General features: G+C 44.6%; 1 protein-coding gene across 1 annotated transcript in view; it reads left to right on the plus strand.

The window, feature by feature from the left end:
• The first annotated feature begins 253 nt into the window (after positions 1 to 253).
• The window catches only part of CAPN13 (calpain 13), a 50,056-nt gene continuing 27,972 nt past the window's right edge, over positions 254 to 22,337 (plus strand). Inside the window, exons 1-5 of the mRNA XM_053973575.1 lie at positions 254 to 274; positions 4,562 to 4,810; positions 15,662 to 15,731; positions 16,604 to 16,722; positions 20,480 to 20,613. Of these exons, the coding sequence (XP_053829550.1) occupies positions 4,571 to 4,810; positions 15,662 to 15,731; positions 16,604 to 16,722; positions 20,480 to 20,613 (563 nt within the window). The 5' untranslated portion in view covers positions 254 to 274; positions 4,562 to 4,570. The remainder of the gene's footprint in view (positions 275 to 4,561; positions 4,811 to 15,661; positions 15,732 to 16,603; positions 16,723 to 20,479; positions 20,614 to 22,337) is intronic.

Raw genomic sequence — 22,337 nt, forward strand, 5'->3', positions numbered from 1 at the left:
CAGGATGCTCTCCACAAACGTAGATCGACAGACAATTCATTGTGCGTGGCTAACAGAAGTGTGTGTGTGCATATCTATATCTATATATGTGTGTATCTTCATGCTGTGATATCTGTATGAAACTATTACACCCACACCAGATTGGTTGTTGAACTTCAGCTTGGTTACGTTTACTCAAGGCGTGGCAAAAGCTTCCCTATAAAGGAGAGCAGGGATTGGGCCAGCCCGTGTCTCTCTGTTGGTGTTGGCTGGAGTTACGCCCGAGGCACTGCAGGTAAAAAACATCCCTTTGCTGTTTTATTTAGCACAAGAGGAAGCAGGTGAAATACAAGTAATAGGGCTGGAAGAGCACCACAGACACATTGAGAAGGATTTGCCTTGGAGAGACAGAATAAATTAGAGTCCCTATCCTTAATGTTACCTGGAGGGAAAGAAAAGATGAATTTGCCATCTTAGAAGGAGCCTCCTTTGTAAAACGGTAAGTTGTCAGAAGTAATTGGATCAAGTGGGAGTAGAGATTCTAAGATGAGGAGGATTCTATAGTTACTGTAGGCTGATGTTAAATGAGGTAGAAAAAAGGTATCTGGAACTGTCCTATGCTGTGTATGCAAAATGAGAAGAAAATTGACTTAATAAATAGCCAGAAGGGAGTACTTCACAGGCTGTTTGGAGCAGAAGGTCGTGCAAGATGCCACTGGGAAAGTAATCTCCTGGAGGGTTGCCAGAGTTGCCTGGCTTTGGTTTTGATTTTCTGTGGTACTCAAGGCTTTTGCACAAGGTGTGTACAAGGAGCTGTTGTCCATCTGGGGTTTGGGATTCCCACGTTCTGGTCCCTGCACTGCATCCTCAGCTTGCTGTCTCTGCAGGAGGCTGCTGGCTCTCATTTGTTTCTTCCTCTGAATGCTAGGAGGGATAATAAACTCACCCTTTCCTTCATTATAAGATAATTCTGGAACTGAGTCCCTGAAGTTTCTACAATGCTTCAAGTATGTGAATGACAGGATCTTAGAGGAAAGAGTGCTGGGGTTACTGTAGCATATATTGAATATTATGGGGAGATGAAATGTAGCTTGATAGTTTGGAGTGTTTGAGAGGAAACATGAAAAGAAGGGCTGCTGGCTTTTCAGCTCTTCTGGTACTCTTCGTTGTGTTTGAGAAAATTAGTTGCTCTTTCTAAAGTACAGAAATTCAGCTAAGCCAACATATAATGCAAATGTTTTGAGAAAATCAGTGGAGAGGAGAAGGTTCAGCTATGAAGTACACATGGTTTCTAATTGCCTATTTCTACTTTCTACTCTGTGAAAAATACCAAAGCCATTGAAGGAAATGATGTCTGTACTGTGACATAAATCTTTATGCAAAGTGTGATTAGCTGTCAGTAGCATTTGCCACCATTGAGTACCTGATTATAGTCGTGGCTTGATGTCTTTCCTGAATGACAGCTGGAGGGAGACAGGACACACCTTCACTGCTGCCTTTTAATCTGTTCAGTGCAGAGAATGGTGGCTGCTTGGGGTTCCACCATGGATTTCTGCAGGAGTCACCAACTTTTTTGCCCTGCTACGCTTGGAGACTCCTCTTTCCTTCCCATCCCTTCCAGCTGCAACACTTGATCTCTTTTTATCCTTCTCTCTGTAGCTTTTCCTCTGCTTACCTTCTCTTCTTCCTTCTTTGGTGTTGTCCCTTTCTCAGGGACACACAACACGGATGTCCCTCTGCTGAGAAGGAAAAGGAACCAAAAAAGAGCAGCAAAGTTGGGTGTGAGTCCCTTCTCCATTTCAGGTAAGTATGTGTGTTGAATGAAGGAGATACCAGGACTAAGCAAATGTTTGTTTAGCCCCTCCTGAATGTTCACCCCCTTCTGAATATTTTCTTTCCTTACTTGAGTGGCAGTCTCTTTGTTTTCTTTAGAGTTTGACAATATGTCTCAACCAGATTTTGTGAGTGTTTGAAATCCCTCCCTCTCTCCTTGCATCTTGTGGCAGGCAGCAGTCCAAGGGCAACATCTCAGATATCCATTTCCATTATAACTCTGTCCCTTGAAAGCCTTTCTGGCTCTCAAGGTCAGTAAGAGTAAGAAGCTCCCCAGCCAAGCAGTCAATATTCAGCTTTAAGAACTTTTGTGACCTTTGCTGTTGCTGATGGACCCGTGAGAGCCACGTGGGAGAGCTGTGGCCAGGATTGAGGATACTGCTCCAAAAGAGATGGCCATCAGAGCGTGTTGGAGCAGCCAGGGCACTGCTAGCCAGGTTCTGACCCCATGGACTAGCTGCAGGGGGGCATGGGTGGGTGTAGAACTCCTGTGTCTGTGCTGATGAAGATATTCCTGCAAGGGAATAGTAGTTGAGTGTGTTATTTTCCTCAGTCTGGTTGCTAATTTAATCCCGATATGTTAAACAACGTAATTAAACACACACACACACATGCTAAAAACTCTTGTTCTCTGTCAGAAGAGAGGGAACGCATGTCAGACCCAGCCTTCAAGCTCTGTTAATTTTAATTTGAGCTTTGGAATTAGTAATCAGTTTTGCTAGAACACTGTTTCAAGAAATAGATCTTAGCATGCACGGAGCCTGGGCACAGCTTCAAATGAGTATTTGTTAAGAAGCCATTCCCTTGTCATGTTATGGTACATTACATAAGATTTATTTCCATTGTATTAAAAAATGCAAACCCCAGGGGAATGCTCTCTCTTCTTGTTGGCCGAGGGTGGTTTTGGATTTTTTTGTGGGGCTTTTAATTAAAACAATGAGATGCAAAACCACTTATTTGTTTAGGCTGTTGTTACCATGCCAGGAGGCTAAGTGACTTGAAGCACTGAGAAAGGTGATGAGACTAAGTAAAAAGGGTGTAGGGAGGGGGGTGGGGGGCTGTATCACACCTTCATTGCAGCTGAGCTGTGGTTTTGACATGTGGGAAGAATTCACAATACAAACCTGAGGCTTTGCTCTTACTGGAGCCATCTGCTCTATTTGTGCAGCACAAATCGACATCTCAGATCGACAGATAAGTTTGCTTGGTAAAAAAGAGCCCTTTCATCTACAAAAAAAATTAAACAACAACAACAAAAAAAATCAAACAAGCAAACAAAATCAACCAACCAAAAGAGCTATGGCATCTGGTTGCTGGAAAGTGAAACTAGGTGACTTCAAGCTAGAAATTAGCACAGCAAAGTTAATTAACTGGAGGTGAGGCTTGCCCAGAGCACGTGGTGGACTGTCCAGTGCTTATTTATGGAAGCCAGGAGCTGGGGGCAGGAATCCCTGGATCGAGTGTGGTGGTATCCATAAAGCAAGATGGCAGAGGAGGATCACAGGGATTCTGCCTTTAAAAGTCTGCTGATAAAGGGCTTCCCTTTTCATAGAGAAAGAGGCAAAAGGGGAAATATAGCTCAGGATAGTTAATATTTTGATTTTGTGAGGGCAAATGGGAATGAAGGATGAAAAATGGTGTCGACCCTGAGTCATGTGTTTATCCAGAAACATGTAATTCTGTGTTACAATAGAAGCTGAAGGAACCAGGAGGCAAGGAAGGCTGCACAACCTTCCTGCTACTTCTCTGAGCCCTGAAACCATAGCAGAGCCTTTCAGCTGAAGGGACATCCCCAGGAGTTGGTGCCCAGGTTTGTGTCTGTACATCCATGTGGTTCTGGGAGCACACCTCAAAACTCAAAACTTGTTGGAGAGAACAAGTTGCTTTCTTTAAGCTCCAGTGCCACTGGCCCCTCCAAATGTGCAGGTTTTCCTTTTTCTTGTGTCCTTCTCCCACTCCTGTACTAAAATCTCTGCCATCCCACAGTCCAGTGTCTCCATGGAAGATGAGCTGCCTCCCTTTGGAACAAAAGTAGATCTTTGATGGCAAGAATCCCGCTGTGCTTTTTGATTCCTGTAAAGTGACAAAGCCCTCCACAGGAGATTTTGGCTCCTGCATCCATCCCTATATGTGCTAGCAGGTGTATTAGCAGGTCTCTTCAGTCCAGGGTTTCACTGCACATATGAAATGTTCATTTTCCTAATAAAAGCGCCCCTTTCTGTTAGACACATTAACAGAGAGGGGTTCGCCCATGCTTCAGACTGGAATACCTGGAGATGCCATGCAGTGACTGCCCAGTTTAAACAGCAGCTGGAAATCCTGTGCTCTGGGCAGAGCTGTGATACCTGACCCGAAGAATCCTGGCTACCTGTGGGCATCATCCCTGCTCACACTCCCCTGCATGTGCAGCTCCCATTCCATCCCCTGTGCTCGCTTATATTGCAGCTGTACCTCAGTGCTCATACAGCAGCTCACTAACAGCTTTGCTCTCTGTCCTCAGGGAAGACTCCAAATTGAATTTGTAGCACTGACAGCACTGGTTTAAGATAAACCAGTCGGGATTTGACGACTGCTCTTTCCCCATGCATTTCCAGCTAATAAGGATTTTGTCACTGTGGCTGCCCTCAGTTTTGCAAGCTGCTGCTCCAGAGTCCTCCTGGTGGGAGGAGGGGATGGTGTTATCCCACACACTCCTGATGCACCACTTTACACGGGGAAACTAATGGCAGTCCCTGTCTTCCCCTCACAGGAAAAGGGCATGATGCTCGCCCCCAGCTCCGCTCCGATGCCAGAGCAGGGCTGGCAAACCACAGGAGCAACAGGAAGCCTCCAGAACGTGAAGAAATTTAACAGACAGGACTTCAGAGACCTGAGAGCCTTGTGCCTGAGCCAAGGGCTGCTCTTTGAGGATGCCACCTTCCCCGCTCACATCAGCTCCATTGGTCCCACCCTGCTCCCAGAGGAGAAGCTCCGGAAGATCCAATGGAAGAGACCAACGGTGAGTTCCACCAGCTGGGGAGCTTTGTAGCACTGCTGCTGAATGGGACCCCTGATGGCCAGTGGCTAAAGGCCTGCACTCTAGGGTGGGAGGTCTGTGTTGAGCAGGAAAGCAAATCTCAAGGGGAACACTGGAAGCACAGTTGTAAGGAGAGATCCTTGCTGTGGGATGTGTGGAGGGAAGATAACCTGTAAGAAACGATTGCTCGCTTTTAAAAATTTTAAAGGTTTATTAAACATTAACAAAAATTACAACAAAAGGACTAAATGTCTATCAGCCCCCATGACTATCAGCCACATCCTTGTCTACAAAATGGATGCTTTGCCTTTTATACCTTTAGCCCCTCCCAAAGTTTTGTCAGTGAACCCTTTCTCTGCTGTCCATTAGTGGAGATTACTTTCTTATATCTTGATTGAAAGTCAGGTGTTGTTACACTGAGCCTCTTGGTAATAAGCTGGCCCTCTCTAAATGCCCTGACTACTGATGCTATTACAAGGGGGACGGGAAAGAGGACGATGGGGGAACATATTACAATAACATCACTATGCATTTTAACATCTACATAATATCTATCTCTCAATTGTGAGAGACAACTATTATATTACTCATCTATAACATAAACTCTGCAACATTCATTATTTCATTAGGTACATTTCTGTAGGAAGTTTGCTTCTACCTGTGAACCTGACTAGAACTACTGTTCCCACTTTGATCTGCTTCTAGAGGACTTTGTGCAAACCTGAAAAGTTGTTAAATTCTATTAAAATCTCTGATTTCCGTAATCCAGGCGACTGAGTCAGCAATACCTATTTTAAAGTAATTGGGACAAGGCAGGAGATGAAGCACGTTTGTATGCTGATTCCCAGTTGCAATTTAATAGGCCGTTATCATCTGGCATATGGAAGTTTAGAATGGGAGGTGGAATCACATGCTCAGCTCTTTTATCCTAGGACCTAATTTAGGAAATCTTCCCGTGGTTCAACTGCTCAGTAGAGCACTGCTGTGTGCCATTTGCTGCTGGTGCATCTCCTGGATGAGCCACTTGCTGCCCTTTTTCTGGGTTTTGCTGAGCACACCGCTAGTGCCTGGGGCCTTTGGCTTCCCTGGGTTGGGACAGTGCCTCAGGGTGTAGAGATAGTGACTCTGAGACTGTAAAGAGACAGCATGAAACAACAGGAAAATATTTATTTGGATGGCAGATGCGTTAGGGCAGTGAGGGTGTGCTGGAGCTTGGCAGCGTGGTGGCCTTGGCACAGCAGCAGCAGAGGATGCAGCCAGTGTGGATGTCGAAACTCATGGATCCCAGAAGGGAAGCAGAGTAGCCAGGACAGCCTGCAGAGCTGCTAAATGTGGATGATCGCATGGAAAGGCAGGAAACACAGCATATGGATTGGAAGGTGTGGAGGTGCTGGATGCAAATATTTGGGTGTCTTCTGTGGAGGTGCCATGACGAGATCATTCTCTTCTGCAGAAGCTGCTTCTACCACAGGCTGAATGTCCTTAGGCAGTTTTCCTTCAAAATCTGTGTCTGGTGAGAGTGCAGCTGGTGCTGTGTTTTTTACACCAGCACTCTGCTTATGGGTTCACAGCAGGTGGGAATAATATCTCTTGAAATTTGGTTGTATTAGGAAAGTAACTAAAAATGCAAAGGAGAAGAGTTAGTTGCCTCTGTTTCCTGTCTGAGAGAGAAAAAATAGGATAACTAAGCATTAGACTCACAAAAGACAAACACAGATATTAGAAAGGACTCTCCAGAGGCATTTAAAAGATGAATAAACTGGAATAAAATGTTATGATACAATTCTCTTAAGTGCTAACACCCCAGTGCTTTTGCAGCAGAGAAGTGTAGGACTACAAAAGCATACAGAGTGACTTAGAAACCCAAATACCACAGATTTTGAGGCACTGCACTGTGGGATGAACATCTATCCTACTCTAATATCCTCAGAGTTATTTCATGTGCAAAGGGACTGACGTACCTTGCCAAAAGCAGAATCTGCTGCTGCTAGTGCTTGAAGTTTGTCAGGTGAGGCAGGTATTGGAGAATTCCCTTCTGTTTTGCTGAATCCATGAATACTAAGGTTGTGAATAAAAGTGTTTGTGCAATTGATTTCAAAAATTTACATATATCCTCTCCATCCCAGAACTTCCCTTCTAAAGAATTTTTTTACAGCAGCCAAAAATTTTCCAGAGTGTTTTTTCAGGAAGGAGCAGGATCAAAATCCTTGGTTTTGCTAGAGCTCTCCTTCAAAAAATTAAACCATATGCTCATGGCCCAGGGTTCACGACGTGAGCATTGAAAAGCCTTTTGTTCTTTTATAGAGGCTAAAGCAGCATCATCAGCTGCCCTTCTATGACAAAGGACAAAAGTTGAGACTGCCAACTCAACTGGGTCATCTGGAACAGAAACTCAGGATTTCAGTGCTGAAGAAGACCCCATTTTTTTCCTCAGTTTGACCAAAAATTTCACCTGTAGATGTCTCCCAACCATACAGGCTTCACCTTGCCAGACAAGATGCAAGATAAAGGGCTGAGGAGAGCAACCAACTCCCAAACATCTCCACAACAGCCATGCTGTGTCATGGTGACATCAAAGTGAGGCCTCACTTTCCTGACAGAATGAAGAAGGGGTAGAACATGTTGCTGAATTGTAGTGTTTCCTTTTCATTTATAGAGCTGCAGATGTTTTGAGTGAGGGGACAAGAAGCAAATAAAACTGTTTTTGCATTTCATAAGTCCTGAAAGGCCAGTGCTGTGTCCAGTTGCCTCTGGGAGTTGGTCCCTCAGGAGGAAGAGATAGGTATCAGGAGATATCAGGTTGGGCACCTTTCAGCCATGCAGAAATGTTTGTACAATCTTTGTTCCTAGGCCATTGCAGTGCTAACTCTAAGGATATGTGATGCCAGGTGTTCAAGCTACCTAAACAACTCAGCCAAGAGATATCTGTAATTTCCCCAAGAGAGACTGTTTTCATCCTGAATACATCTCCCAGAGACTCAGTGCAGTTGTATCCTGCTGACAAATCATGGCCAATTTAACCTATATCTGTATTTTTCCCAGCCTCCCCCATTAGCTCCCTCTGACATTAAAATAAATTTGTCTGGAATTGTACCTGTGACTGGCATCTCGGTCCTAATAATCTCTTAGCCTCCATTTACTGTCGTGCAGTATCTGGTTATTTGAGTGGTAGATAGCAATTATAGCTGCTGTCTTTGCTCCAGATCCAACTGAGCAGTTGAGCAACATGCTGCTTCTATTTTACCTTGTACATTGTCAAGAGAATTGCCAATTACGCTCAGAGTTTGGAGTCTTCATATCTGGGGGTAATGTATAAAGTGGAGAGAAAACAGCTTGATTTCAGAGAGAAACAGTCAGCAGTGATAGTCAGAAACAACTTTTTGACTTGTAAACTCATCTTGTTTAATAGATATGTGCCTGAAAAGGGAGGGAAGGTGGATCAGGAGCACCAAGACAACATTTGAAATGTCACTTTTCCCAACTCTGCAATAGTTACAGTTTCCCATCAGATGGGGACTGCTTCAGGCTGTGTTTGCATCCCCAGGCCCTCAATCTATGCCCATTGAAATGTGCAATTGGTAACAGAGGTTTTGCATGTGGTATTTCAAGCATTACTAGATGTCAGGCTGAAGGTACCAAATACAGCAGGACCTCAAAATTAACTATTCCTTTGGCTCACCAAGAGTTTTGAGAAATGGAAAAGAAGTTATGTTTTAGACTGAATAAAGTATTTTCTATAGCGAGGCTTTTCTGAAGATCAATCAAAGTGGAATTCTCCGTGAAGAATTATGTCAGATTTTAAAAACAGAGATGCTCCTTTTAAAATGTTCAGAACAATTCTTTTTCATTGTTTGCTGCTTTTCCTTCACACAAGCTATTGATTGGAATCAAGGAAGCCATGAAATGATTAACTGTTGCAGAATATGCATTTTTATTCAATTAATGTTCAGGCTAAAGATTTCTCTCTGTTCTGATCATAGTGCATAATACTGTGCAGATGCAAAAAGAAATTGAAGGAGGATGGTCCAGATGATGTGAATTGTGGTGATGCTAAATGTGGACTGCTTTATTTCTGCTAACACTGGTTATATTTTCAGATATGTGTATGTGAGGACAGAGAGATTACCACCTGTGCAGCAGTGCCTTAGCCCTGCGCCAGGGCTCAGTATGGTGCCCATTGTAAATGTGAAGGATAGTCCATGATCTTCAGTGCTTATGCTTTAAAAGAAGGCTAAAATAGGCACAGGGTGAAGTTGCTGAAGGCTTTTCTGAAGGGTCTTCAAGGTTGCAGACTACTGCTCCTGCCCTGCTCACCCTTGGTCTCCTGGGGACCCTGTAGCTCCCTTATGTAATGAGGCGATGCTGAGCAGGAGTTGGCATAAGAAGATCTGTCCTCTGATTAGCATAGACAGTTGTGTGTGAATGCAGCTGGAAGAAAACCTGCAAGGAGGCCAGTGGAAGTTTGAGGATCAGCATGGGAGGAATCCCTGAGTACCTCTGATGTGACTTATAGGGATGTGCCTGGTGAAAGGACTGTCTGAAAGAGCTGACAGAGGCTTTGTCTGCATCATCAGTCTGTTTGGAGCATCAGGGCACGGACTCCTTGGGTGCTGGTCTCAGGTGTCTGGGATCAGGTTGATGCCTCAGGTTTTAGCTTTTGTATTTTTCAGATTCTGTACTGCTTTAGTGTGTAATTCTGAACTTCATATTAGGGGATAGTAAACTCTCTTCACAGAGCAGGTAGACAGAACAATTCCTTCTCTAGCTGGGGACCAAGGACAAATGATCCAAATTTCAGGCCCAAGAGCATAAAGAATGGCAGAATGAAGAGAGAAAAACAAGAAGGATTGGACTTCATATTGTAAAGCTGTAACTGGACAATTAACTCCAATATGCAAATGGACCAGAACTTATAAAAGTAGGAGAACTTGTGACTGGTCGTCCATTTTATGACCATTTTGGGTTCATCTTGAGTGTAGCCCTGACTGGGCTCTTGTACTGCCCAAGGTGGATCGACTGAGGCCTTCTAATAAATACCTACTTTATTCTTTAATTCTGTCTAGCCTCTGTTCTAGGTCAGCCTTTACAAGGCATAAAGGTGATGAGAAAGATGGTGCCCAAAAAATTCCTTGGATGGAAGGTGCAGAAAGAGGCAGTGTGAACTCAGGCAAGGGATACACCTTGTTCTCATAGCAGAGCCCTGTGCTACTGCACTCAGCACCTAAAAAACATTGGAGAAAATTATACTCATTGAGCCAATGCTTGTTAGCTGGGAAAAGTGATACATCATTTGAATCACTCACTCTGTAAAAGAGCTTGCTCATGTTTTTAATTCCCTTCCTCTGTCCCTTCCCAAAGAAAACATAACCATCTTTCAGGAGCAGAGTATCTGTTGTTATCCTGCATAGGTTTTGGTGATTAATTTGTTCCTTAGCCTGTTATTTATTTCCCAGAAATTTCCAAGAATTAGCATCAGCATTAAGGGATTTTGAATCCAGCAACTGACTTTTAAAAATGGACCCTTTAAAAATTTTTTTTTAAGTTCGCATCTTTCTAGACGGATAAGCTGAGCTGGATTTCCTACTGCATCAGCCTTGGCCTGTCTGTAGCTGGAGGGAATTAAAAAGCAGATTTCATTCAGACAAGAATTTAGACAACAATTTGAAGTTAACCCAAAAACTAGTCTCTAATAGAAGAGGGGAAAGACGAAGAAAAACCTACCAAAAACAAAAAGAAGAGGAAAAAGAAATGCAGGTTGTCACATGAGCTGCTTTAATGAGGGAAGTCATGGGAAATGTGTGGCAGGGAGGGATAGTGGTGTCCTGCAGGTCTGTCACTTTGGGGCCAGCAGTCCCTGCCATGAGCCAAAGCTGCTCACCAGCTGTTTGTGGTGGAGCTCACAGCTTCAGACTTTCCCAGGGGCCTGGTGGCTCTTGGATCCTGTTCAGTGTTTCTCCGTGATGAAAATCCAAATCAATCCGCCTTGTTCTTCCCGAGTGTGCGTGTGCAATCAGGGTAATTGAACGGGAGCAGCATCCCCAGGCTGCCACTGTCTCAGCCCTTGCTTACTCAGCTGATTGCACCTGACCTCGACTTGGAGTTCATCCCTGTGGGCTGGGGAAGCTGCAGTGTATCACCAGCTATTACATCTGTCCTTCTGGAAGATGGAAAATGTTTATTTGCAAAGTATTTCTCGACTCCATTGATCTTTGGGGTGAGCTGATTGTGAATTTGTGCATCCTAGGTGGATTGGAAAGCAGCGCTGCTGTGAAGGTCTGCTGACTGCCCTGCTTCTCAGGCTGGGGAGTCTTAGGCAGGATTATGTGGCTGTGTTAGCTGGAGGGTGGTTGGTAACAGCGTGGCACTTCCAGCTTTTACTGTATGATCCCAGGGGAGGTTCCAAGACCTCTAAGGAAACTGCCTCTCAAAGGCTGCAGGTACACAGGACTACTTCCCTTGTTCACCTGCTTTGTCTTTGCCTCCTTTGTTTTAGCAGTGAGCCACACAAAGCAAACAGATTTCAGGTAAAATCCAAGCTGGTTTCTGGTTTTGTCTGGTTGTTGGCACCAGTCCATCCTTCAGCAGGACTTAGCTTTCACATTCGTGGGCTCCACACCTGTGTGGAGTCTGGTGAACTCATTCTTCCAATGCAAAAGAGAACTGGAGCAGAGCATGGCTTTCAGAAGCAACCAGTGCATTTGTATTGAAATCAGGCAATTAAGAATTGAGCTATTCTGCTGTAAAGCAGGGAATTGAGTTCTGTCAGTGCAAGCCAACCCCTTGAGAGTAGTCTGGTTTTTCCTATTAATTTTGGCTTGCTCAGTTATCCTCTCCCTCTCCGATCTGTCGGAGACAAGTCATTGCATGTCAGATCTTTGGTGTAGCCTGGCACAGTTTATATTGTATGGCTTGGAAAGGATCTTTAAAATCATAGAGTTCAACCATTAACCCAGCACTGCCAAGCCACCATGTCCCCCAATACCACATCTGCGTGTCTTTTAAATACCTCCAGGGAGGTGAGTGTACCACCTCTGTGGGCAGCCTGTTCCAGTGCTTAGCCATCCTTTCAGTGAATGAATTTTTCCCAATATCCAACATAAACCTGCCCTGGCACAACCTGGAGTCATCTCCTCTTGTTCTGTCACTTGTTACCTGGGAGAAGAGATTCTGTAGCTCTTACCTGGCTACCACCTCCTTTCAGGCAGATGTGGAGTCACCCCCCTGAGCCTCCTTTTCTTCAGGTTAAAAAAAAACCCAGCTCCCTCATCCGCTGCTCATAAGATTTGTGCTCCAGACCCTCCACTAACTTTGTCCTTTGTTCTGCCCTCCCTCGTTATCCCAACTGTCTTATTTCTGTGGAGGTTTCCTGTGGCTATGGGATGTATGACAGTGGTGTGACTGATCCCTCCTCAGCACACTGCTGGGCATGGCCTTCAGCCCAGAGAACTGTGGTACTATGTTTATTTCTTAATCCACAGCAACACTATTACAGGCACAGCAGTGCTGCTGAATTAACATTTGTCCAGCTGAGAACAGTTTGGCTTTCAATAAATGGCAGCCTTTTTATTTGTCATAATTTGTGTGTGTTGAACAAGGAGCACCATTACTCATGATGGCAGGATGTGTAAGGATGGTGGAACTGCAGCAGGGGGGAGCAACACAAGTGTAGCTGAAGGGAAAGATGTGGACCTGTGGCAGGAACAGAAACAGGGCTGGGATTTTATTTTAGGGTTAAGGTGAACTGACCAAGAGGTGGCTCTGCAAACAGTCACTTCCAGCCTCTTAACCCTCAGTGGCCTTGTGCCTGCATTCAGGTTCATGCTGGGCCATTGGGGAAATGTGGGAGAAAGTAGCCAGCACCCAACCAGAGCAGCCTGCAGCCAGACTGGCTTGCACTGCCTAGGAAATCCCACCTCAGGCTTCCAATTTTTCACAGAACTGTTTGACTGTGTCCTTTGCATGTCTGCATGTGGTCTACATCTACACTACTCACCTCCAGCTCCTTCTGGGGACTTGTTCTTCCCTAAAAATTCCAAGCAATTATAAAATGAGATTTAGAGCTAAATGCATGTACAGGACACTTTCCTTCCACCTCTCAGATTAATTCTCTGTCTTGCCCTTTAGAGGAACAGTACTTCTGTGGTAAGACCATGCTCTAGAGGATGAACTCGTTTGAACTTGAACTTCTCTTTCTTTTTGAATACATAATGAAGTCTTCAGTGGGCCAGGGAAAGCAAGCGATGAGAGCTTTGTCCTGGGGGGATGAGTTCAGGCAGAGTGCTTGACTTGCAGCCCATATGGTTGCCTTCACTGCTGGGCTCATGAATACTCCGAGAAGAGACCACGTGCCTCCCTGAGCTCCCTCTTCTTTCCTCTTCCAGCTAAAACTGAAAAAGTCTTGGTGAAAATGCCACAGAGCCTCATAATTTCTCAGTGAAACAGGGCACTGCTTCTGGACAGACATATAGTTAAAGCTGTGGTTCCTCTCTTTGTCATGCAATTTGACCAGTAGGAAATAGTGAGGCTTACACATTTTGTGTAGTGGTAACTATGTGTTTCACTGTTTTGCAATAATGGACAATAAGGTGTTTTATGACTGCTGTATTCTTGCCTTTGAAGAAAGAGGAGCTAATTGGAGACTTCCTTTCCTCCCAGTTGAAAAGGTACAGATTTCCAAAGCACTTCCATCACAATTATGTCGTCTCTGTGCTCTGTCAGAAGCCCTCTGTGGGTCCAGACAGCTGCTGAGCAGCCCCTTTCCCTGGCTAGTGGAAACAACACACTCTGTATTGTATCTCCATTACTGCCCCGGAGCCTGTGGGGAGTGCAAACTCCTGGAAGCAGAGGTTCAAGTGCTATGGGGAATACAGCACTGGAGAGTTCCCTCTGCCAGCCACAGAGATGTCTGTGTGCACAGCTGAGGTGGGTTGGCTGAGGCTGACTTCAGATCATGTCTTTTCTGGTTTTAGACTAAATTGCCAGTTTCTCTCAGCAAGGAGCCTGCTTAATGACTCAGCTCATCCCTGTTTGCTCTCTGGGGAGTCGAACAGCTTGGTGGGCAATAGAATATTTGGTGAGGCATCTAATGGGCTAACTTTTGAGCCAGTCCCCACAACAGGCTAGCAGGATCCACAGAGCACTTCTGAGCTTTAGCATCCTGGCATGGAGTATGGCATCAGCCCTTTCCTCGGGGATCCCATAAAGACACAGCTGCCTTCCCATTAGTTTCAGGCTCATGCTTCTGGATGGTGCTTACCCCTGTGGCAGCTATGCACTGTAGCCCAGCCACCCTGCTTCTGGGAAGTCAGACCTCAAAGCCCTCAGAAGTGATGGGGGAAACAAAAATAGTCATTCCTTTATGCTGTTGGTTTTCTGGGATGACTACTAGCAAGTCAGACACACACAAAAGCACAGGCAAGTTCAAAGCCTTGCCATGCAGTTTAATCTTTCCTGCTTGTGGAAAGTTTCAAGTTCACCCAGGTGCAGGGCACAAACTGCTCTGGGAAATAGAGGTAGGGAGAAGATGAGGCTGGAATGGATGTAGAGCAGAAGGGAGAATGGTTCAATGCTTCTTCTTCCTTATAGAATGAGCAACCGTGCTGGTGGCCACACGTCTTAGGCCTGCTCCCATACCATGGGTAAATCTCTTGCTGCAAATCCCCCAAAGTCCTGGGATAGGTGGGGATGGCTGTAGGAAAGCACATCTCCAGGAATTTGCCTGCTGAGGCTGCTTTCCCCCACATCAGCAGTGCTATGGGAGCATGATCTGCCCACCAGCCTGGAGCATTGCATCTTTTCCTGACAGGGAAACTTTTTAGAGGGGTTTGATCCCTGTGAAGCCATTTGAGAAAGCTGACAGCATTTGCTAATGCTGAGCTCATGCAACCGTGCAAGTCATGAGTCACATTGTGAGCTGGTCTCATTTTTGTGCAGCATGTCAGATCAAATGGGGAGAAGGAGTGCCAGGGCCTGTTCAGGGAAGGGCTGCTGTATTATTTTTTTCTTACCAGGACTTTTTTTTCCTTCCTTTTATCTCTTTGTTTTCTTACATGTGTAATGACTTGCCTATTTCAGGCTGATTGCTCTTTCAAAACAAACTCTTACCATGATGGAGAGTGCCAAGGGTTACTCATGGAGGATGCTGAGGCCATTCCCTCCTGAGCACTCAGATATCCCAGGCCAATAGCAGACACAGCTGAGAGAACAGTTCACATTTCTGTGTGCAAAGCCAAGCTCTGAAGTGCTTCCCTCTTCACTGCCCAAGCAAGACTCTCAAGGAAAATTCTCCCTGAATCAAAAATGTCAGCCAGGCCTATGGGATTTTGCAGACAGAGATTAAGCTCTCTTTCTATATCTTCCTCACCAGAGTGAAGAAAAGCAGCCCAGGCTGACCTGTATTAGACCTGAAAAGAAACACAAAAGGCTTAGAGTGTAAAATGCTCCCAGACCCACTGCTGAGCTGAAGTATAGACCCTGTTCCACTTTGCTTGGAGACCTGTGTGTCTCTGCCCTGCTGTGCCCCAGGAAACTGCATGATTTCACTGCCAAGCTCAGAGCTCTCTCTCAAAGGTGTCAGTAGCATTAGAGAAACCCAAATGAAAACTCAGGGAGCACCCACCCCCAGATCACCATCCCTAGGAATATTTGAGCAGATTAAAGAAGAGATGAGTGAGTATCTCCTCTGGTTTTGTTAGTGGCAGGCAGCAAAACATCAGGGCTCAAGAAAAGCAGTTTTCAGACCTGGAAAAGGCAGGCAAGGTCTTCAACGGGGAGAAACATACTGCTGGCAAAGGCTGGGTACTCACACTGTTCTTTGCATTTTCTTTCCTCCAGGAACTTCAGAAAAATCCTTATTTGATCAGGGATGGCGTTAGTAGATTTGACATCATGCAAGGAGCTATAGGTAAGGTGATATTCTTTATTTGGAGGAGATCTGCACAAAGCAATAACCTGTGACTGCTTTGCCATGTTCCAAGTGCTCGGTGGGAAGATGTGGACCATGGTAGCTGCAGTAATCAGTGCAGGTCAATCTAGACTGGCACAAGTCCACACACAACTTATTGCAGATATTTAACAGGATTCCCAAATGCAGCAGCTCAAATCTTTGTTACTTTTGTTTGGCATCTGCCTTCTGTCTGTGTAATGCCAAGCTTAGAAATGGAGATCCAGCTGAGATCAGGCAGATGCTTCAGGAAGCAGGGTCATACACAGTTAAGTGTAAGCAGGTAAATAGGTGTGGCTCCAACTTCTGTAGGGCTGAATTTTCTTTCCATCCAAATGTCTTCATTTGACTGCCAGTGTTTTCTTTCCTATGGATATTTCTGTTCAACTCCTGCCATACTTACCCAGTATCAGAGTATGTATTTGCACCCTGTGTCTGTTCCATCTTGTACTCCTTGGCCATGTTTGTCTTTGGGAGCAGCTCTGCTCCCATGTAGAAAGAAATGCCTTTCCATTTCTCATTCCACTGAGAAGTTTGAAGGTTTCCTAAAGAGTGTTTTAGACTGCAAGTCTCATCATGAGTGCAAAAGATAGGAGAGCAGCCTGATAGTAGAAAAGGATGGCTGGGTGATAGCAGGGTTCCCAATGGACATTGCTGGTGAATCCTGGGTAGTGTTTCAGTATTTTGGAGGGGGAAAAGGAGACAGAAGAACATTGGTTGCTTTTAGCAAAGTGGTTCTTAGATGTTGCAGCCTATTCCCTTTCTAAAGAGTCAGCTGTGATCCAGAACAGCAAGTATCTGACTAAATACACTGGATTCTTCCCTCCCCTGAGGTGACTGCTGGATGCTGGCTGCCCTGGGCTCCCTGACACTGCGAAAACATTTTTTGGAAAATGTTTTACCCAAGGACCAAGGATTCCAGGACAATTATGCTGGGATTTTTCATTTCCGGGTATGTATTCCCTGTGGTTTTGGTACCCCTTGAGCTTGGCTGGTTGGATTGCAGAAGGGTCCAAGCTGCAGCCCCACATCTCAACACGCTTGAATGCTTTGGTTCTTCAATGCTGACTCCCAGTTCAGAACTTTGCAGAAAATCCTGAATTTTTAAATTATTCCTTGTGCTCCAGGTGTTGCCATTGCACTTCAGGGAATTTGATGCCCTTTTCTGAAAGTTATGACTGCAAAGGCAGTGGTATCAACTGTTGAGATAGATTTGTGTACATACATGTTTTAGATGGCATTCTGGTGGCTGCTTTGATTTGGGCAGTCTGTTATGGCTGTCATCTCACCTGCACTATCTATTTGGGCTCATTGTCTGTTTTCCCACTTCACCTTGCCCTTTTAGCTTGTTGAAACGGCTGGAAATTACAAATCCTTGGAGACAGATCAGAGGAACAGGCTTTTGATATTTTGAAAAGAGATTTGTTTCAGAGAGAGGAACAAGGCTTTTTAGTAAATCCCACTTTCTACCAACTCCTAAAATTGTCTGAGTCTCCCAGGAGGGTGACTCGGGTAGCAACTGCCAGGCTCTGCTTGCTTGTGTCTGAGTCAAACAAATATCTGGTGGGATTAGAAGAGCTTGCAGCACCATTAAACTCCAGAAGCTAAACTGGATGTGAAGAAAATCAGGATAAACTCAGCCATTCCTCATCCCCCTTATTTCATGAATCTCTTTTGTTTTATGCAGTTCAGCACCAAACAAAGAGCTCTGGCAGTGGGACTTCTTTGACCTCCTAGGCTCTTGTGGAGCAGCACCAGGAGGATTATCTTGTGGACAGTCTAAATTTTGCTCTGTTCCTCTGCTTCTTAGGATACCAGATGTTTCTATCTTGGCCCATTTCCAGCATACACTGACACACTTGTGAGATAAACCAGCTGAAGGGACACCAGCCTGCTTAAAACACATTAGAAGGATGCAAGCTAGATTGTCTTTCATGGGAGCTTTGAAAAGATTAGTTAGGCACAATCCTTAAATCTTAAGCAGTATAAATACCTTACAGTATTTGAAAATGTTTTCCCTGTCATCTCATCTGCAAATCAATGCAACTGTTTCTGGCTTTCCTTGAGCAATAAACCCCTGAGAAAGCTCCTCTGAATGGAAATGCTTCTCTGCAATGCCTTTCAATTATTCCATCAAAGATATTTTACTGCCATCCACAGGCTAAGCAACCAGTCCTCAGTTCAGTGAAGAATCGCAAACTAGGCATATCATATGCTAATAGAAAAAATTTAGCTTATAACTTTTTCCCCACCGTTTTGGAACTAGAGCATCTTGCCTCTCAGGAATACAAGGGGCTGCTCCAGTGTTCCTGTACAGCACAAGCTGTTCAGCTGCAAGAGTCAAGGGTGTTAAGCACTTCATCAGCTGTAGATAAAATGGGCAATGTTTTTATCTAGGGAATAATTACAGTGATGTTATTTCCCTAGGGATTAAGTTAATCCCATGTTTGTATAGGAATCCCTTTCTCTGCCACAGAAGCTGTGGTACCTATGAGGCAGAGTGTGACAGTGACAGTGAGGAGCAGCACCTCAGCTTGGGAAAAAACCAGATGTGTTCTCCAGGAGACTACAGGGGTTATTGCACAAAGCATCAACTCATAACTGGAGGGATCTGCCCTGGGTGTTAATGTCCCTGCTCTCAGGAAGAAACAGATGAAATCTTTAAAGATCATAAATGGTCAAGACCTCAATTTCAGGAAGCATCCAAAAAGTGCTTTTAAACACCATACAAAAGGTTGATGTCAGTTGATAGTTGATAGACACGTGATTTTCTCCTTACTCAATTTCAGAACTGGATTATTCTAAGATCTCTGTCTGGGAAGGAACAAAGGAGGCAAAATAACCCCACAGCATTCCCCCTTTGACCATCAGGACCCTAGATATGTTGTTGTCATTTTGGGACTGTCCGTTTCTTTTTCTTTCTCTTAGGCCCAGGAAAATAAAGTCCTGATTAAAAAGGCTTATCATAAATGCAGAGGCGAAGAACTTCCCTCTTTGCATCCTGCCTAAATAGCAATTCTTGGTTTTATTTACTACCACATTCACAGCTGCAGTACTTAAATCCCATAAAGGAATATAAAGAAATTTCATTAAGCCAGACTCAAGCCAAAAAGTGAACCCCTCTGAATGCAGGAGAATGGCTTCTGCTGTAGCACTCTTGTACTTCCAGAGCACTCTAGGATTTCCCATGAGGTTTCTTTTTCCCACTGTGGCTTTTCCTGTCCTTCTGAGCTCAGATGAGACCACCATCTGAAGGTCTGTGACACTCAGGAAAAAAGCAGCTGTCTTTATCCAGCTGAAGAAAAACACAGTGCTGCATTCAGACAGACTTCAAGCTTGAGCTCCCTAGCAAACATGGCCAAGGAACTTGACTTTTGGAAAAACATCACTCAGTGGGTTTGGACGGCATCGATCCCCACAGCGAGTTCTGTATGTTCTGCTTATTTACCTGTTGTAAATAAGCCTTCATTGCACATGAAGCCCCGGGGGGAAGCGTGCCTGGCTGCCACACCTTTTCTCCATACAGACCTGCTCCTAGGTGCTGGCTGGTGGCAGACGGGCTCCTTAGGTGACTGAAAGGACATCTCCTTTTGGACAGTCCTTTTGCCTGTCTCTCCTTCGGGCAGAGGACAGCCAGTGGAAGGCTTTTCCTCAAGCCAAAATCAAGCAGAAGCCCCAGATCTCTCCTGGAGCTCAAGCTGGAGGTTCCAACCCTGCTGCCTCCTGCCACCACCAGTGTAGGAAGGGAGAGGCCTGGGTGAGGCAGAAATGTAAGTAGGATCAGATCTGCTTTCAGCTGAGCAGTCTGTAAGCTGCTTTGCTGCTGGGCAGATCTGGTCTTGTGCTTTTCTAGCAGAACAGCTCATTTTGGGGTTTTTCATTGACCGAAGCTGTTGAAATAAAATCATGCTAGACTAAATCTATTGCTGGCATACTTCCACTAGAGTCCTTAGCATTACTGCAAATAAGAGCTTGGCCTCTTATGATTTCAAATCATGCTAAGCTACATTAATCTGCTAATGACTCTGGAAATGGCTCCTTTAGTTCATCCCTGCAGATCTCTATTCCTGTATTTTCCCTTGAAAAGTTTCATCAGCTGGATCAGCTGGAGAAACACCTGCTCTGTCCACATGCTGGAGAGACTGCCTGTGTCCTTCTCATCCATCAAGGAGATGGATAACACCTCAAAACAGTCTTTAGTCACTACACTGTCTCCATCCATGACAGCGTGTCAGAGTCTTAATTGAAACACAGAGGAAAGGAAATTTAGAGGCTGGATCTTGACAAAGCCTCTCTCGCCAAGAGCTGCACTGTGGGAAAAAATCCAAGTGTGGCTGAGGAGTGAGGCTTATGGAATCCACCTGCTGATCATTCTTTATCTTCTTGAAATCTTGCTATTTCTTTTTCCCAAGAATATTAGCATATTCCCCATGTTGAATCTCTCCTCCCACTGATTGCAGGACTAGCTATACTCCCCAAGGACTTTCCCTGCCACTGGGAAATCCAGCCAATTGGTGGCTTGTTTAACAATGGGGACCATTAGCCTGAGGCAGTTCAGGAGAGAACTTGCACATATCCATGCTTTAGATTCATTCCTGTGCTAGTTCAGGAGGATTTTTCTTGACATGGACATTAGTGCTTAAAAGAGGCTTGTTATTTTATTTTCTCTCTCTCTCTTTAAAATATATTTTTATTTTCTTTATTTCCAGTTCTGGCAATATGGAGAATGGGTGGATGTAGTGATAGATGACCGGCTGCCATTCCTAAATGGAAAATACCTGTCTGTACACCCCCGAACTTCAAATGAATTCTGGCCATCCCTGCTGGAAAAAGCATATGCCAAGTAAATACACTTGCTCTGTTCTTCCACCTGGTGCTGAGTGCTTTCTGTGGGTGGTTTCACTCTCTGCCTTGTGCAAAGCACACAGGAAAGAGTTCAGGCTGACCGCTGCCTACGTGGTACTGTGCCTATGTTGGCTGCAGCAAACATAGGGCCAACATAAACTGGAGATGTTGGCCTTGGGTTAGACCTAACTCTACCCTACCCTAAAGGCAGCCAGCCCTAAATCCACCCAGTTCAGCTCTGGGACGTTAATGCCTGAGAAGTAAAATGAGCAGGGCAATGGTGACTCAAAGGGGCCTGGAATGTCCTCCTGATTTCAGTCAAACTTCTTTGTCTCTGTTTTCCTTTCTGTGTTGTCCTCTGTTTAAAACTGCAGAGTCTAAGCACAGATTACCTGTGTTTACAGTCACTAATCAGAGATTATGTGGATATTTGGAGCAGGCAATGAGAGCAAGCATGGTCGAAGAACATGCCCAGGCACAACACATGCACTCCTAAGGACTCTCTGATCAGCTCTCACTTCACAGACAGCTCTGACTCTTAGGTGAGGTCCTCAGAATATGCAGGGTAAATAATGCCTAATAAGGCTTTTTTTTTTTTTAATCCTCTGGAGAGAGAAGGAATTAGATTGTGGACCCTTAGCATTCGCCTATTTCCCATTATTAAAAATGCTGAAGAAAAAGTCCTGTGTTAGGGGTGGTATGAAGGGCTGGAACATGGTACCTGAAGCTGATGTAGCATTTGCAATGCAGTGAAGAGGAGATGAAAAAAAGAGATAATAATTTTGGCAGATTTGGTCAGGAATAAGCAAGTGTTAAAGCGTCATGAGAATGACTCAGGAAGAGGATGCATTTTGCCCTGAGATATCTCAGAAAAGTTGACTCAGGATTCAGTATCAATTTGCTGCATAAGATTTTAATTACAATGCATACCAAACCTCTATTAAATTAAAGTTGCAAGCAATGCTGTTTATGAGATTCCCATTGGAGAGGTTATTCCCCAGTGCCCAAGACAAATTCTTTTCATCAGTGTAGGACAAGGACAACTCTTCAAAATACAATTAGCTGCAGACTTCATTTGATTACATTCATTAAATACAGTGTGTATGGTGGGGTTTAACAGCATGCTCTACCTGCTCTAAGTACAGCATGTTCCAGCTTATTTGCTGTCTCAATAAAAACCACACGATAAAAACAACAAGGACTGTGTTGGCAATATTAAATTATTATCCTATTATTGTGCTCTAGCAGAGTGAACTGGGAACAGTGCTGAGAACTCATTTCTGCCTTGCTCTGGAAGCATGGGTAAATACCTTCACCTCTCTTTTCCTTTTTCTCATTTGCAAAAGGAATATTGGCCATTTTTTGTGAAGAGTCCTGTATAAGTAGGATGTAGAAAGTAACAGTTCAGCTCCATTTGACCTGAAACATCCATTTGAACTAGTCATCCTTGGCTCCCTTCCTGTTCAGAAAAAAAGAAACTGGATGCTTCAAGATGAGATGCAGCTCATCTCCCAAAAATGCCTGTGTTGGCATGAGATGCACCTTATTATTTTCCACTGTCTGTGAATGGCTCTGGACAGCTGCCTCAGATGGGGATGAAGGCATAGAAAAAGCTCCCCCTTGGTCTCCTTCCTTCCACAGGGCATGTGTTGTGCCTGGCCAAGTATTTTGATCACGTTTCCTTTCATTACCTGGCCACAATGATTACACACCCCGGCTCCC

Source organism: Vidua macroura, chromosome 3 (genome assembly GCF_024509145.1).
Source record: "Vidua macroura isolate BioBank_ID:100142 chromosome 3, ASM2450914v1, whole genome shotgun sequence".
Taxonomy (NCBI): domain Eukaryota; kingdom Metazoa; phylum Chordata; class Aves; order Passeriformes; family Viduidae; genus Vidua; species Vidua macroura.